Source organism: Eptesicus fuscus, chromosome 3 (genome assembly GCF_027574615.1).
Source record: "Eptesicus fuscus isolate TK198812 chromosome 3, DD_ASM_mEF_20220401, whole genome shotgun sequence".
Lineage (NCBI taxonomy): Eukaryota > Metazoa > Chordata > Mammalia > Chiroptera > Vespertilionidae > Eptesicus > Eptesicus fuscus.
Genome location: NC_072475.1, coordinates 55,446,656 through 55,464,505, shown reverse-complemented (window position 1 = coordinate 55,464,505; position 17,850 = coordinate 55,446,656). Strand labels below are relative to the sequence as shown.

General features: G+C 49.9%; 1 protein-coding gene across 1 annotated transcript in view; it reads right to left on the bottom strand.

Annotated features, from left to right (window-relative positions):
- HEG1 (heart development protein with EGF like domains 1) overlaps window positions 1-17,850 on the bottom strand; it is an 89,006-nt gene that overhangs the window by 13,712 nt on the left and 57,444 nt on the right. The window contains exons 13-15 of the mRNA XM_054709655.1: window positions 15,421-15,555; window positions 10,873-10,915; window positions 10,089-10,126 (exon numbers count right to left, since the gene is read on the bottom strand). Coding sequence (XP_054565630.1) covers window positions 10,089-10,126; window positions 10,873-10,915; window positions 15,421-15,555 — 216 coding nt within the window. The remainder of the gene's footprint in view (window positions 1-10,088; window positions 10,127-10,872; window positions 10,916-15,420; window positions 15,556-17,850) is intronic.

Here is a 17,850-nt window from a genome sequence, read left to right as displayed (position 1 = left end):
CTTTATTATGGTGATGTTTGGGGGTGTCAGCCAAGAATGTAGAAGGGTAGAGGAAAAGTTATTTTTTCTCCCCTACACTGTTTTCAGTCAAGTCCCTCTTTCTCAGCCACTCCTGGAATGGCTCCCAAGGGTACCTGCAGACCAGCCCTGAGGGCATTTTCATAATCCATGGAAAAAAGAGAAAAATGAAGTAGATGAATTTTTCAAAAATTAAATCTACCTGGTTTTAATCATTGTTCTGTCTTCTAAGACTCTGTCCTTCCTGGTTTCCCCTCATTATGTGTGCATTTTATTATGTGTAAATTATGCCTCCAGTAAAATAGGTTTCTAAACACTAATGGAGAAAACATAGAATCTTTTCTTGGCTACTTCCCATCCTTTGGTGTTGTTTCGTTTTTGTTTGTTTTTTTAAATGTATAGTGACAGTAAATATAAAAATTCTAAATTTGGTTTGAGGATTTTAATTAATAAAATAAAAAGGAGGTGACCCTAGGTTAGACTTTCCAGTTTTATAAGAAATACTACTGCCCTAGCTGGTTTGGCTCAGTGGATAGAGCGTCGGTCTGGGGACTGAAGGTCCCAGGTTCGATTCCGGTCAAGGGCACATGCCCGGGGTGCGGCTCGGTCCCCAGTGTGGGGTGTGTGGGAGGCAGACAAACAATGATTCTCTCTCATTATTGATGTTTCTATCTCTCTTTCTCTCTCTCCCCCTTCCTCTCTCAAATCAATAAAAATATATTTAAAAAATAAGAATAAGAAATATTATTGGGCAGTTAAGACCACAGCTGGGAACCACTGCATATACCATGCTAGGCACTGAGTGGTTTCCTCAATACATACAAATGGAATTTAACTACCAAAAATTAGCAGTCACATACACAGGTACATATCACACATAACAATATTAACTTTTAATCCATAAATTTTATACCTGTGCATTTCTGGCAAAATCATATTTTAGTAAAGCTTATTATTTATTTACTTACTTATTTATTTATTTTTATTTTTTTAAAGATCTGTGACTCTTTTTTAAAAAAATATTTTTATTGATTTTTTACAGAGCGGAAGGGAGAGGGATAGAGAGTTAGAAACATCAATGAGAGAGAAACATCGATCAGCTGCCTCCTGCACACCCCCTACTGGAGATGTGCCCGCAACCAAGGTACATGCCCTTGACCGGAATCGAACCTGGGACCCTTCTGTCTGCAGGCCGATGCTCTATCCACTGAGCCAAACCAGTCAGGGCTAGTAAAGCTTATTAAATAATGATTTTTAAAAAATTAATCCTCACCCAAGGGTATTTTTTTCATTTCTTTCTTTTAGAGAGAGTGGAAGGAATGGGGGGAGAGAGGAAGGGAGAGAAACACCAATGTGAGAGAGACACATCGATTAGTTGCCTCCTACACACACGCTCTGACTGGTTGGGGATCAAACCTGCAACCCAGGTATGTGCCCTAAACCAGAAATTGAACCCACAACCCTTCAGTGCATGGCCGGCACTCTAACCACCAGCCAGTGCAGGATAGCTTTTTCCATTGTTGTGGAAATAAAATTAAAATTTTGCTCTGAGGTTCTATGGTCCAGGATGTAAAAGAGACTGATAGCCAGGTTCCCTGTAGTAAAATAAGATGGAACCATGCGCTCCATGCCTTCAGGTAACACCACAGGAAAATGCACGGAGCCGAGAGTGAGCTGGCCGTGAGACAAAAGCAAATGCATGCTAAGCAACCATTTGCCTACCCTTTATTTGAATAAACAGCACAGAAACTTGGTTATCTTGAAGACCATGAGTACTAAGATGTACAGAAAACAAAGCTAAACCTTGGAATGAGGTCATCCCCTCCCTCATCTCCTAATAAAAGTATTCAATCTTCACTTTTAACAAACGTGAAGACACAAGACAAATCTTGATTTTCAACTCATTCTCATCACCAGTACCAACCCCTAAGCTACAGTCAACTCTTGATTAGACAACTGAACCGCCTCCCAACATACCTTCCTGCACCGTCTTGGCCCCTCGTTTCAAAACACAAATCTGATCGCGCTCTTTCCCAGCTTTAGTAAACCTACAGTGAAACAAACGAACAAACCAACCTACAGTGGCCCTCTGCTTTTAAAGACCAAAGTCTGGCTCCTACTCATCCCTCCACACCAGATGCAAAACCTCTCACGCCAGCAAAACAGGCAGGTGCTCAATTTAGAAGTGGCCTCACAGGTGGCTGCAGTCGTGGCAGGTTCCCCTTGAAAACAGGCAGTTTTGTCTCAGAAGAGACAGACTCAGAAGCACTGTGCCCAGTGCTTCTCAAACCATCTGTGGTCCAGGACCTCTTTTTCTTTGCTTGTGCATTTTTATATTATTTTTAAATAAAGAAAATAAAGTCTCATCTTTCCCCATAGGCACCAACTTTCATGAATTTCCCTTTCTCCTTTTTTTTTTTTTTTTTTATTAGTGGGCCTGCAGATTCTTATTTTTTATTGATTTTAGAGAGAGGAAGGTGGAGAAAGAGAAACACAAATGTGTGAGTGAGAAACATCATTCGGTTGCCCCCTGTATGCACCCAGATCAGGAATCCAACCCAAAGCCTGCATGTGCCCTGACCAGGAATCCAACCTGGCCACCTTTTGGTTCATGGGACGACGCTCACCCAGCTAAGCCACCCTGGCCAGGGCGCCTTCTCCTTTTTTTAAGGAGTCTACTGTGGAGTGACTTTGTGAAATACAACAATACTATTTTTTTAAAAGGATCCCATGGCTGGATGTCACAGCATGTCCAACTAACAACAATGCTTCTAAGATTAACATAAATGTTTCTACGTGTTTCCTCTCAATTTTTGTGTTATCTTGTGTATCTTGTTGCAGCCCGATAACAGCTCGCAGGTCACATTTTGAGGAGCACTGGTGTACCCTCGTGCTCCTGAAACTTTCCTGGGGGTCTGAATCACCCAGAGGCTGTGCAAACTTAGGCGGTCCCCACCTGAAGAGGCTTGATTCCACAGGTCTGGGGGTGGGCCAAGAAGAGAAGTTGTACCTCCAGCAAGTTCCGGGAGCACAGCGAGACTGCCGGCCTGCAGACCAGGCCTTGGGTAGCACGGGCTTAGATTACACAGGAGAGGAATCTCAGAGCACACATGAGCAGCGAGAAAGAGCTGGGAGGGAACTCACCAAAACACTCATGGAAGTTAGGGCTGCCTCAAGTACTTTACTTTCTTCCTTGGGGTTTTCTATATGTCCCAGATTTTTAAAAAATATATTTTTATTGATTTCAGAGAGGGAGGGAGAGAGAGAAACAATGATGAGAGAGAATCATTGATGGGCTGCTTCCTACACACTCCCTACTGGGGATGGAGCCCACAACCCGGGTATATGCCCTTGATTGGAATCGAACCCGGGACCCTTCAGTCTGCGAGCCAATGCTCTATCCACTGAGCTGAACCAGCTAGGGCTGTCCCAGATTGTACACACACACACACACACACACACACACTCACTCGTAACCTTCTCTAAATGTAGAAATTGTGTGTGACTACATATACATAATTTATTTTATACACATATATAATTTTTTAAAGAGTATGTTTGATGTTCTTTGGCAGCCATATCACTGGAAACTTGTAATAAGTTTATGGGCAATACAACCCACAGATCTTTTTTCTCATACCAGCTGTGAAGTCAGTTCATGAACTATGTGATTCTTTGGACTCAAGTACTGACTTTAGATTTATTATGAGGCCACGTGATGATGTACAAGTGCATGGGGTTCGAATCAACATCAACTGTAACGTTCATCAGTTCTGCAGGTGCTCTGAAAGGTGACTTATTAAGGTGAGAGAAGGCAGTGGGTGTCGGCTTACGTCTGTTTGTCTTATCCTTTCCACTTTGAGGAGATCTCCAGAATGGACTTGGAATTCTGTCTTACTTTCTTTCTTTTTTAATTGATATTTTTTAGAGAGAGAGGAAGGGACAGGCATAGAGAGAGATAGAAACATCAATGAGAGCGATGAGAGAGAAACATCATCGATCGGCTGCCTCCTGCACAGCCCCTACTGGGGATTGAGCCCAAAACCTAGGCTTGTGCCCTGACCGGGAATCGAAATGGTGACCTCTTGGTTCTTGGGTTGACGCTCAACCACTGAGCCATGCTGGCCAGGCTTACTTTCTGACATTTGCTGACATTTCAGTCTTTCTCCCGCAGCGGCTCTATCTTTTCTTTATTCTTATAGTTTGATCCTAGGTTGATGTCGCTGTCATCACTGTCGGCAGTTTTCATTAAGCCAACCATTCTGAGCCTTAGCCCTTTCCACAAACTATTTTTGTCCTTGCTCGTATGCTTATTTGAGTGGGTTCTACCGGACTGTGTGCTTAGCCAGCCCTCTTTCGGGAACTGTTCGCCCCCAGGGCAGGTTATGGTAGGGTGGTCAGGCTGGCATGATACCTTCCCCTGGCCACAGGCGATTGGCCTGGGAGGAAACACATGGATCAATTAGTTCCTTCACAGGAATTTCAATTTGGGGGAAATAAGAGAACCTCCTCCTTCAAAATGGCTGGACGGGTAGCACACACTCGGTGACGCCTGGCGAGCCTATTTCCACCATGTGGCCTGGGAAGGAGCGCGCCTGTGCACAGCGGAGAGCAGAGGTGAAGGTGGGGTCCCGTGAAGGAAGGCCCCTGGCGGCCAGCTGCTGTGGCCCCTGCATCCCCCTGAGGCTGGAATCCCATGACACTCCCTGGGATCCTGCCAATAAGCTGTCTTTGTTGCTTCAGCTAGGCAGGCTTCGTTACTCCAGAAGAGAACCTCAGCCAACTGTGACATTGTGATTTATAATAAGAAATACATATTCAGTCTTCATCCCAGTTCCAGGCAGCGCTCCTAAAACCCTTAAGTTTCCTAAGTGATGAGAGCCCATAAAGGTGTCTTCTGTGGTGCTCGTGAGGTGACTTCTGGAAAACACCTAAGGGTGGGGACTGGTTGCCAGGGGAACCAACCTTGTGATTAGAGAGTCGGAACGTTCAGTCCTACCTCCTGACCTCCGGGGAGGGGAGAGGGCCTGGAGGTTGAATTGATTGCAATGATTAAATCAATCATGCCTCTGTAATGATACCTCCAGAAACCCCAAAAGGACAGGGTTCGGAGAGTTTGGGGGGAGTCACACACTCGGAGGGCATGGAAGCTGTGCACCCCTTCCCCTCACCTTGCCCTGTGCACCTCTAACTCCCCGCTGGCCGTGCTGGGCGGCTGTGCAGGAATCTGCGGGAGGGAGGGAACCTTCGCACGGAAAGGATGGGCTGTGAAGGGGCAGGTTGTGGATATGAAAGGGGGTGGACGAAACATCTGCGGCCAGATAAGGGTAATCTAGGAGATGATGTGAGTTCCATAATCACAAAAGGACACTAACCACAAAGTGGGAAGATGGCTTAGAGGATGGAACTGTAAGACAAACTTAAAGAGGGTAACAAGCGAATGGTTAAGTTTATGATGGTAATCCACAGAGTAGCATGCCGAGGAGTATGGAAAGTGACAGTATAAAGTTAGGTGAATGAAAATACTGCACAGTTTACTCAACTTAATAGCAGGTTACAAATAGTACCTTCGGTGAGATCCAATTCCATACATAACGCTGGGCAGATACAGAACACCAGTGCTTCTCAAACTTGGAAATGCATATGAACCTGCATATGAACTGAATTCACTTAAAGTCCAGGGTCTGCTGCAGCAGGACTGGACTGGGGGGCGCGGGGGGGAGAGGTGGAAACTGCATTTCCAACAGCTCCTGGGAGCTGCTGCGGCTGCGGGTCCACCCACACTTAGCAGCAAGGATGCAGACCAGTGATGATTCACGGACGATGACACCGTTTCGTTTAGCTTTCTTCTCCCCTGAATTTATGTTTATTTTCTAATTATCTTGGGATAAATATTAAAATCAATGGGCATGTGTTGCTTCATGTTATGAAAAGACATATTTTAAAAAGAGAAAAAGGGTGAGCTAAACCGGGATGTCATGGGAGACAGAATAAAACTGCGAGGAGGAGCCAATATGAAACTCAAGCGCAGGAGGGAGCAGGCACACCGAGGAAAAGGTGGAGCAGCCAGAGAAGGACGGGGGGGGGGGGGGGGGGGGGCATCCTCACGCAAGCCTGTGAGAGGAATGGGGCCAGTGGACACGCGGTCCAAGGACTGTTGGAATCTGGGGTACAAATAGGGACGGTTTACATGGGAACATAATCAAAAGGAGGGCAGTGATGAGACGGGTGCAGCCCTGAGCGGCCCAGGCGTAGGTGGCCCTGCCAGGTGCACCCGGGAGTCCCGCTGGGCCCTCACTGCCTCAGAACTAAGGGACGTGAAAGAAGGGCTCGAACTGCCCTCGCAGGTTGAAGGACATTCTCTGTGAGGAACAAGGCGTGCAATCTGGACACAACTGGAGAGCTAATTGGACAGTCAGGTCACAGGCTATGCAGAACCCCAGAATACAGTAGAGTTGGACGACTCCCAGGAATGTAGGAGTGAGGGAGGCTCAAGGCCATGGCTTGGCTGGACAAAGCTGGGCGCCGGACTCATTGAGCTTCGGTAGAATGTGTGCCCCGAGGATGCAGAGAGAACAAGCACTTGTTGTCTACAAAACAACCCAGCCCAAGCACAGCCCCCAGGAGGCACTCGCCGCCTCTGGATGACAGCAGAAGTGGCAGTGGAGAGTGGTCAGAGCCCTGGTGCTTGGCACAGAACACTGAGTGACAAGCCAGACTTCCAAGGCGCCATGGCCACAGATGGGGATGAAGTTCAGGTGCTCCTGATTCCTTCACCAACGCCCAGGGCTGGTCCCGGACTCAGGGAACGGAGCAGGTGGCAGATACTATTTGTTATCAGCCCCTACTAGTTGCTTGGCAACACTAACACTAATACAGATCTCAAGTGGTATTTACACGCCATCCCTGAGTTAACACACGCGTCACCAACAAAAGGTGGCCGGCCAGGAGCTAGGCTCCATCCAGATAGCAGTGTGCCCCCTGCTGGACATGAGAGCAACTTGCATAAACAGAAAAAAGTTCCAGATCAGAGAGACATCCTGGCTACTTCCAAGACCCCACACACAAAATGGGGAGACACAGAAACTTACAGAACAGCCCACGGATGTAGGGGTTTGTCATCTCCAGACACCTATCGTATTTAATAATCCCGGGGCGGGGGGGAGGGGGAGTAGGGAGACCACTAGCTGCCACTTAGGACAATGCCATGCACTCACTCCCCACCACCGCTAGAGGGCTTTTCCTACTTCCACTCCCTCTACGGCTCACTCTTCCCTTCACTGAGAAGTAGGAAGCATTCTCTCGGTAAAAACGTTTTGGGAAGCTGTTTGACCAAAGCGGGTCCGAGTCACTGGCTCATTCTATGAGACCTGTCAGAGCCGAGAGGCCCCAGGAGGACGGGGCAGGTGGCCTCTCTCCCCTCCTGCTCCCTGGCTCCCCCCACAGCTGCTGCAGCTCCACACTCCTCGCCCTCTGGCTCATTCACTCTCTGCCATCTGACGGGACTCTATTCCTACACGTTACCTGCGAATGTGATGCAACTCTGCTGTGATCTCCGCCCTCGCTTAAATGATTCTTTATGTTATCTCTGCCTCTCTGTTTTTAATCCGTCTAATGTCTTAGGACAGTGGTTGGCAAACTGCGACTCTCGAGCCACATGTGGCTCTTTGGCCCCTTGAGTTTTTAGCAAAGGCCAGCTTAGGAGTACCCTAATTAAGTTAATAACAATGTACCTACCGATATAGTTTAAGTTTAAAAAACTTGGCTCTCCGTCAGCCTTCGGACTGAGGGATCCCGGGTTCGATTCTGGCCAAGGGCACATGCCTGGGTTGTGGGCTTGATCCCCAGTGGGGGGCATGCAGGAGGCAGCCAATCAGTGATTCTCTCTCATCATTGATGTTTCTATCTCTCTCTCCTTCTCCCTTCCTCTCTGAAAATCAATAAAGAAATATTGTGTATATATATATATATATATATATATATATAAATTTGGCTCTCAAAAGAAATTTCAATCGTTGTACTGTTGATATTTGGCTCTGTTGACTAATGAGTTTGCCGACCGCTGCCTTAGGACAAGGCCCGCAGGCTACTGCTGCAGTCACTACTGTGAGCCCCACCACCATCTCTTCTAAAGACCGTGCCCTTTAGTGCTGGTATTGCAGCATTCGGCGAAACAAGTCTCAGGTATCTTACACGTTTCACCTGACTGCTCAGCCTCCGTTTTCCACATTGAAAAGTCCTAGGTCTTCTCTGGTTTATTCTTGGGTGCAAACCACTCCTCTCCCTGATCAGTTTAAGGATGCTCTATGTCCTAGCAAAGTACTGAATCTGACGAGGGGGGCCAGGGAACCCCTGATTTACAGCTGGTTGGTCATGAGTCCCCGAGGCCTGGACGCGGGATTGGTGTCTGAGTGGGGGCAGTCTTGTGGGACTGAGCCCTTCACCTGCGAGGTCTGAGTGGTGTCAGAACTGCTCGGGGTGAGGAAAACCCACATATCTGATGTTAGAAGTGTTGTGAGTAAAAATCAGTTCACAGTGACACGGAGCACTGTTTGGTGTGTGATGACTCGGTCCTTCGTCATGAATGTCTGCACTTAAAGCTGCTTCATGGTGCCCCTAGGAACTGCTGATGTCCTCAGGGTCATTTACTCCACCACTCAGTGGCCGCAGGTGGCTACTTCTTAGAAGATAATCATTCATTCTGTGGGTTCCTCCCTCTCTGTTCAGTATGACTCTAAATATAGTTGCTTTGGAAGTACTTCCAGTCTTTCTCTCTTAGACTGTCTACTGTAACCTCTGCTAGTTTGCAGTTGGGATAAATCGGATGACCAAAGTTACCGGCGATCCTAGATGGATATTTAACCCCAAATCTCTAGAGTCTGGTCTTCAAGCGACTCCATGTTGACTATACCAAGAGAGTGTGTACTCAGGACTGAATTTGTTTTATTTTACTTAATGTATTATTCATGTTCAAAAAAGGTACATAATGAAACTTACTAAAAGAAAGTTTACGAGCAAAGAAAATATCATTGAGGACATAAAATGCAAGGTGCACCCCTGGGGAACAGATATGGGGACGGTTACACATGTTAGATAAAATCGTGTCTACCTGTGGTCTAAGTAAACTTAGAATATGCACCGTTGGCATGCTTACCTATAGAATAAAGGACAAAGCGGTCCTAAAATGAAGCACTGAGTGTTATTATCCCCATTCCATCCTACACCCCAGAATATCTTTCATAACTTTGAGGGTGATTCAATTTGTCAGGTTTCCATATAAGAAAATGTCAGTGAAAGTGATTCTAAATTCATCACAACTGCTTTTTTCCAAAGAACTAAATCAGGTGTGACACGCGCCACGCATGCACACAGCTAGCTACCCCCCTCCTACCTGCTGTGGTTCGGGGAGCACGAACATCAACAAGCTGATTCTAGCCCGAGCCCCGGCTATGACTGTCCTGGAGTCTCTACCCCGCCATGTTCCCCTCCCTGCCCAGTCTGTCCTCCTCACTGCAGCCCGGCTTGATTTTCTTGTCCAAACTGCCTTCCTGCTCGAAGACCTGCTAGTTCCACAACAGATAGGGATCAGTCTATACTCTCAGGCTGGCCATCCAAACCCCCTGCCAACCTAGTCCTCCGCTCTCCATCTTCCTCTTTCTCTATCCTCAGCCTCATCCACTTACACGCTGTCCAGCGAACACCATGGCCCAGGCTGCCCCGAGACCTTTAGGTTGTTCTTCCTCCTGCCTCCTCCATACCTACCAAAGTCTTCCAAAACCTGCAAACCACCCCCTCCCAGAAGCAGAGATTCGATTCTCCTTGGGTGTGGCCCCTCCCGGCCTGCCTCACGCCTCACACTTAATTCACTGTAGTGACACTCCCAGCCAGGGCTACTGAGGGAGGCGTTTATCTCAGTCCCTGCAGAGCACTTTGCTTTCCACACACCTCTCAGCACAGGGGCTGAGAGAACAGCAGATCTGAACTGAGGAGCAGGTGGGAACAGACACCCTGCTCGCTGACAGCCCTGCCAGGCCCTGCCCACGTGGAACTGGCCCCTTCTGCATACTCACGGTTTCCACAGTTGAGACCACCAAGGCCAAATGGGCAACTGCAAGTCAACAAGGAAAAAGAACAAGAATTAGTCTAAAATCTCAAAAGAAATCATTGAGGCAATTTACTAAGTAATCCTATAGAATAAAGAGGTAATATGCAAATTGACCCTCATGCCCTTACACAAGGTGGCCGCCCCCATGGGATCAAAGATGGCCACCACAAGATGGCCGGCAGGGGAGGGTAGTTCTGGGCGATCAGGCTGGCAGGGGAGGGCAGTTAGGGGTGACCGGGCCAGTAGGGGAAGGCAATTGGGGGCGACTGAGCCTGCAGGGGAGGGCAGTTAGGGGCGACCGGGCCAGCAGGGGAGGGCAGTTGGAGGCAACTGGGCCAGCAGGGGAGGGCAGTTGGGGGCGACCAGGCCTGCAGGGGAGGACAGTTAGGGGCGACAGGCCAGCAGGGGAGGGCAGTTGGGGGTGATTGGGCTGGCAAGGGAGCAGTTAGGCATCGATCAGGCTGGCAGGGCAATGGTTTGGGGATGATCAGGCTGGCAGGCAGGCAAGTGGTTGGGAGCCAGCAGTCCCAGATTGTAAGAGGGATGTCCGACTGCTGGTTTAGGCCCGATCCCCCAGGGATCGGGCCTAAACCGGCAGTTGGACATCCCCCAAGGGGTCCCAGATTGGAGAGGATGCAGGCTGAGCTGAGGTACCCCCCGCCCCAGTGCACGAATTTCGTGCACTGGGCCTCTAGTTTCTAAATAAGGTTTGTAACCAATGCATTAGAATAAGTGAACCTGGAACCTACCTCATACAGGTTTCGTTTTCAAGCCTATATCCGTCTTCACACGCTGAAAGAGAAAAGGACAGTCCGTGAAGGTGTCTACCTCCCCTGGCCCAAACTGGCAGCTCATTAAACACTAGTCAACCTAAAGTCCACAAGAATATTCTAGAACCACAAGGCCACAAATGGCTTTAGGATTATCTATTATCTGGGCTAAATAATGTTGTCAGCTCAACTCATAACTTTACCAAGAAAAAAATAAATTAACCTCTTTGTGGTTCTCAGTTTCCCATCTATAAAGAATAAATAATAATAATATCGACCTTATAGTTTCTTGGAGGGGATTAAGTAAAATAAGGTTTAGCACAGTGCTTGACACATAGCAACCACCAAATAAATGTTTTAAATTATTCTACAACAAATGCCATGCTCTCTGGGAGTTCTCTGTGGCCCCCGGGCAGCATCACATACACAGACAAGTGCTTCACCTTCTCTAGGTCAGACCTTTATTGAAGACAAGTGCTTCACCTTCTCTAGGTCAGACCGCTGCTGGCCCCAATGCCCCCACAAGGTGGTAGTGGCACCTCTGGCCTCTGGTCCTAGTGGGCGCCTGTTTTCATAAAAGAAGCTTATCTGATCATCTGTGCAGGGATATAGAGATGAGCCCTAACCAGCACGTGGCCCAAGGACATAACCTTGAACCCTCTGGTGGTACGGCTCAGGGCCCACTGCTTCCCTGGAGGGCTGTGTGGGCCCAACCACCCCCCTGAGTCCGCAGTTGCTGAATAGATTGGATCACAGAACACTTTCAACACTCCAGTCAGCTAACCGAACACCCTGAGCTACAACACAGGTTGGGAGAAAGCAGACAATAAAAAATGGCCCCCTCGACAAATCCGTTGCTGCAAGGAATGATAAAAATTTGATTCATGATTAATGTCTGGTGCATACAATAATCACGGGTGAGAACAGGTACACAGTATAGAGCAGTGATCCCCGGACAGACAGCATACACGCTAACTGTGGGACGTGATACCGCAGCGTGCACGGCTGGGAAAGGGGAGGGGGCCCGCCCTGCAGGCTGCGGCCAGTGATCTCGCAGACTCCCCACATCCTCCCTTATGGATTAATGCACAATAATGTTAACTACATAGCTGTGCTGAATAGTGTTCCTCCCTCTATTTTTTAATGTTAGATGTTAAAGGTCCCTAGCATCTACTTTGTTGTCAAAGGCCACAGACATCACTGGAGGTTTGTGGAGCAGATTGGCAAGCACTGTTCTAAACCTCACAGCAGATCCTGAGAGCTGTGGACCTGGACCGCACGGCGCTGGCTCCATGGAATCGCTTTTCCTGATCCACATCCTCTTGTATTCAGGGCTCCCTGGGATCAGCAGCAGCCCGGGCAGGCCCGACGGCAGCTACTGTGGGATGTCATGGTACCGCTCGGTCACCTCCTGAGGAGGACGCCCAGCACTTCTCTAGCCTCCAGAGTCAGGAAAGGTGGGGTGCTCCTCAAGCTGTGCTGTAGGTTACGGGCCCCTCCTGTTTTCAGAACCAGGTTTCTCTGCCTCAGTGTCCAGGACGCTCAGAACTCGGACGGGTCGCTGCCACTAGCAGACATGCAGGACCTGATGGTCTACCTTTCTGCACACTTCCCTTCCAGCCTCAACCAAGCAGTCATTTTATTTCTCCTTCAGCCCGATGTACCTTTTAAATTAAATCTCATTTTGTTGCATGAATTTTCATCTAGGCGCTTCAGTTCCTTTTGGCAACAAGGTCTAACATGATCACATCCCATGAGGGACGGAGGAACGAAGCCCCTCCCCTAACCCTGTGACACCCTTGGGTTCTCCACGCCCCGTCTCACGTGGGCCTTCCCTAAGGAACAAGCCGAGCGCTCCTGCCTCTGGGCCGTGGGAAGCAGCACGCGTGGCAGTCCTTGCGCTACGGCAGGTCACGGAATGGGAAGCTGCCCCTGCGTGCCACGGCTCTGCCCCAGTGACATCCCCACCCATCGCGGCACCAAGGGCCCCTGATGTCACACCAGCCAGTTCTACGTCAACACCTCTTCCTGGAAGTGTTTTCCCATGAGCCTCCCACCCAACCCGCATCTGCTGGGTGGGAGCTCCCGGGCCGTGACTGTCATCTGGGCCCACGTCACGCCCATCTATTGCCCGGCCTGCGTGCGGGCTGCTGGGCTGGGCTGTTTTCACTTAGCTTCGGGAGTATCCTGACTCCAGATATGATGATGTTTCCTTATTCTGAATGGGCTCATTTTGTCATTCATCGAAGACTGAGGCGACTGTGGGCACGGTGCTGTTCTAGGCGCTGCAGCGCGCCTCATCGCCACCCCCGAGGGGCCCTGACCCGCGGAGCACTGAGGATGAAATGAAGGTGGGACTAACTAGCACATATGTCCAAATTGGGCTTCCCTGTGGATATGGAACACAATACAATTCCAGCCTCTGTCCTTTTAAGAAAAATAAGCGGTGGAGTCCTAAAAACTCTTTTGTTCTCTTGCAGGAAACTAACTCAAGCCCTGCCAGTCTTGTCCTGTCATTCATTCAGCAGACATTGCTAAACCCCACAACATGCTGAGCATGTCCTAGACACAGGTACCGCCCTCCAGGGACTTGCCGTCTGGTGAGAGAAAGAGACCTGCCAACAGGCAGCTGGAATTCATCACGAAGCCTGTATGATGGAAGGAGGCCACGATAGCTGTGGGAAGGTCACCTACTTTAATCTTATAGACGGTTAGAAAGTCTGGTAAAGGCACTGTAAAGACACGTGAGACACTAAGTGTGTGCGCGTGCGTGCACGACAGGTAACCACGCAGCTATGCTAGTGTGCAAACATGAACTGCAGAGATTTAGAAAACACACCCACATCTCTACCTCCCATTTATACAGGGGGCTGACCCCTGATTTGCGGTGTCCAAAGGGGACTCACTTTAAATACCTCTGTGCTCCAGCACCAGTGGCCAGAAGATGTCACTGCTGACCCATCAGAACCCAGCGGACAGGGCTGTGACCAGGGAGATCCCACATGTACTCATCGGGGGCCTGACGGCTACAGACAAAAATCTAACTGCAGAAATGAGGCTGCAGAGGCCCTCGGCAGCAAGCCCACAAGCTAACCACGGTTTCTTTATGCTGCTTCTCGGGTCACCCCTGGATAAACACAGATCGCCGGGGCCTGTGTCACTGCATTTGAAAAACCTCTGACAGCTATGCCATCACTAATGCCAGTCTGCGGGCGACCCAAATAGGAAACTGCTGACTTGGAAGCAGAGGGGAAGTGGCCCGGGCCAGCCAGGGGCAGAAGTGGCCTTCAGAAGCTCCAGAGGCGCGGTGTACCGGGGCCGGCACTCTGTATGCCTGCACCGCTGCCCACTTCCCTCTCCCTCCCGACAGCCACGCCGCCCCAGCAGATGGATTTTAGCAGAGGTCACCTTCCCACAAGGCTCAGTGTCTAAGAAGGGCCGGGAGCACTTTGCATTAACCCAGATAAGATGGAATTAGGAAGCGTCATCTCTCTGTATGAAGGCGGCAGCCTGACGTGCCGAGGAACACCGTGAAGCTGCCCATCACGGAGCACCGGCCCTCTTCTCAGCGCCCACCGCAGGGCTGCGTGCAGAGCGGAGGACGTACGTGAACCTAAGCCCCCGGGTCTGACGCTCAGGATGACAGCGCTGCCCTCAGATGTATTTTTATCCTCTCCTGACAGAGTGAGTCCTCTAGCGGGCAGTCCTGACAGCTCTAAGTGGCATGCCGCTTTTCGCAAGTATGCGATTTGACTCTGATTCCAGGACACCTATCACCAGCCAGTGTTGGCTGCTGCAGTCCTTCCTAGCCAGGCTACACCGCACTCTGGACCTGGGCCCTACCCTACACTCACTGAGCAGCCTCTAATCTCAAACTAAATGAACTTAAGCCTCACCTAAAGGGTTTGTGGAATTAGCTTTCTGTCCTTAAATACTTTATGAAACCTTTAAGAACTAAGGCTCATTGTTCAACAACAACCACCTGGGTAAGATACAAGAGCAATGTGGATGGCTTCCGCAGTACCACCGTATGTATATAGTGCCCTCTTTAACTCTTAGAATATCAGTGAAGTGTCACTACACCCATTTCACAGAAGAGGAAACTGAGGCTCAGGGAGGCCAAGGTGAGGGTCTGACCCACGTGGGCCACAGCTGCTGCTAAAAGGTACAGCCTGACTCCATACTTGCATCACCATTTAAAAAGATTAGCAGGCAATAGAATAAAGCTTTGGGAATTAAAACAACTTTTCTAACGTCCTTAAAGTGGGGGAAAAAAAAAAGAAGAAGAAGAAAAGGCGTTGCCGGCCACAGGCATTCCATTCTCTTTTCTTTCCCTTTGAACCCAGGGGCCAGGCCAGCGCAGGGTCAGAGATAACGCTGTTATTCCAAGGAGGGAATGTATTCTACCCTGCAGCGAGCCAAACAACAAGGGCCGGTTACCCCCAGCTTAGAGCAGGCCCACGGAGCAGGAGGAGCCCCGGCAGAGAAAAGCAAAGCGGCCACAGAGCCCGAGAAGCGGCCAGGCACCTCGGCAGGAGTGGTCCATCTTGTTGAACTGGAAGTAGCCCGACTTGCACTGGCACAGCGCCACCCCGTCCAGGTCCGTGCAGACGGAGGTCTCCCTGTCGCATTCCGGGGTCTTCCGCTTGCACAAGCTGCCCGCTGGAATGGAAAACAGGACAGTGAAACCCGCTGGAATGGAAAACAGGACAGTGAAACCGAACAAAGCCTCCTCCACCTCAGACCGTAAGACACATGAACTCTCTGCGTCAAGAGGCTCCGAGGACAGGTTTCCAAACAGCCTGCCGGTGCACGCTCCTTGCCCAGTCCATTCTGCCTTCTGCCCCTCCTCCCCCGCGTCGGCCCCCAGGCCTCTTGACTGAGCGTTCACACAGCATGCCGAGACGGAGAGACTCAGAAGAAACAGGGAGCTGGCCCCAGCTGCGGTCCATGGCAAGGACGGACCTCGAAGGTGTGGGATCTTCTCGTGTAAGCACTGCGGGGGGAGACCACACACACCCAGAAGCCGAGACCATGCTCCATGGAGAAAGCTGAGGGGTCAGACCTGCCTCGAGCTGAAGGCGTCTCAGCCTGTGTCTGTGCAGCCTGGGAGGCACGCCGCACCCAGACGATGGAGGGGCAGTGGAAGATGACTGCTCTCTGCGGGCTGTAGTTTTATTGTGTCCCCTGCCTGCTTCCCCACTACACTGACCGTGTCTCCCGGCTTATTCATCTCTGGGTCTCCAGCACCTCAGAGACTGGTCCACACGCAGCGCCCGATACACACGCAGAAGGTGCCGCTGGACCTCGTCACCGCGTCACCACGAGAGACAGGCAGGCCGCGAAGGCGTGCATCTTTCAGGCTTCCTACCTCCTTGACTTTAAGGCCCTATTTCTTCCATGTGTACCCACCTGGCTGTGTCCAGCCCTGGGTGTGTGGGCCATGTTCATTTCACGGATGACAAAGCACCATTTTCATTATTATCAAGAAGCTCTCATGTTGGGCATGTGGCCTCTCTGGGGTTGTACACATTGGACCCTCTGGGATTGTACACATTGGACCTCTCTGGGATTGTACACATTGGACCTCTCTGGGATTGTACACATTGAACCCTCTGGGATTGTACACATTGGACCTCTCTGGGATTGTACACATTGGACCCTCTGGGATTGTACACATGGGACCCTCTCTGGGATTGTACACATTGGACCCTCTCTGGGACTGTACACATTGTACCCTCTCTGGGATTGTACACATTGGACCTCTCTGGGATTGTACACATTGGACCTCTCTGGGACTGTACACATTGGACCCTCTGGGATTGTACACATTGGACCTCTCTGGGATTGTACACATTGGACCTCTCTGGGATTGTACACATTGGACCCTCTGGGATTGTACACATTGGACCTCTCTGGGATTGTACACATTGGAACTCTCTGGGATTGTACACATTGGACCTCTCTGGGATTGTACACATTGGACCTCTCTGGGATTGTACACATTGGACCTCTCTGGGATTGCACACATTGGACCTCTCCGGGATTGTACACATTGGACCTCTCTGGGGTTGTACACATTGGACCTCTCCGGGATTGTACACATTGGACCTCTCTGGGATTGTACACATTGGACCCTCTCCGGGATTGTACACATTGGACCCTCTGGGATTGTACACATTGGAACTCTCTGGGATTGTACACATTGGACCTTCTCTGGGATTGTACACACTGGACCCTCCGGGATTGTACACATTGGACCCTCTCTGGGATTGTACACATTGGACCCTCTGGGATTGTACACACTGGACCCTCTGGGATTGTACACACTGGACCCTCTCTGGGATTGTACACATTGGACCCTCTCTGGGATTGTACACATTGGACCCTCTGGGATTGTACACACTGGACCCTCTGGGATTGTACACACTGGACCCTCTCTGGGATTGTACACACTGGACCCGCTCTGGGATTGTACACATTGGACCCTCTCCGGGATTGTACACATTGGACCTCTCTGGGATTGTACACATTGGACCTCTCTGGGGTTGTACACATTGGACCCTCTGGGATTGTACACATTGGACCCTCTGGGATTGTACACATTGGACCCTCTGGGATTGTACACATTGGACCCTCTCCGGGATTGTACACATTGGACCCTCCGGGATTGTACACATTGGACCTCTCTGGGATTGTACACATTGGACCCTCTCTGGGATTGTACACAGCAGACACAATGAGGGTACATTCTACCATCTAAGGTAAGTCCCTCCCCAAAACGACACTTGTAATTGTACACAGACAATAGAACAAAACTATGAAACCAACGGGAGAGTAAGCAGTAACTTAGACCCGTGTGCAGGGCACAGCAAGCCTGACATGTGCTGCTGCTGTTGGCAGACAAGAGCAAGTTCAGATGGGGAGAGAGCCACGGCCGGGCAATGTGTACATGGT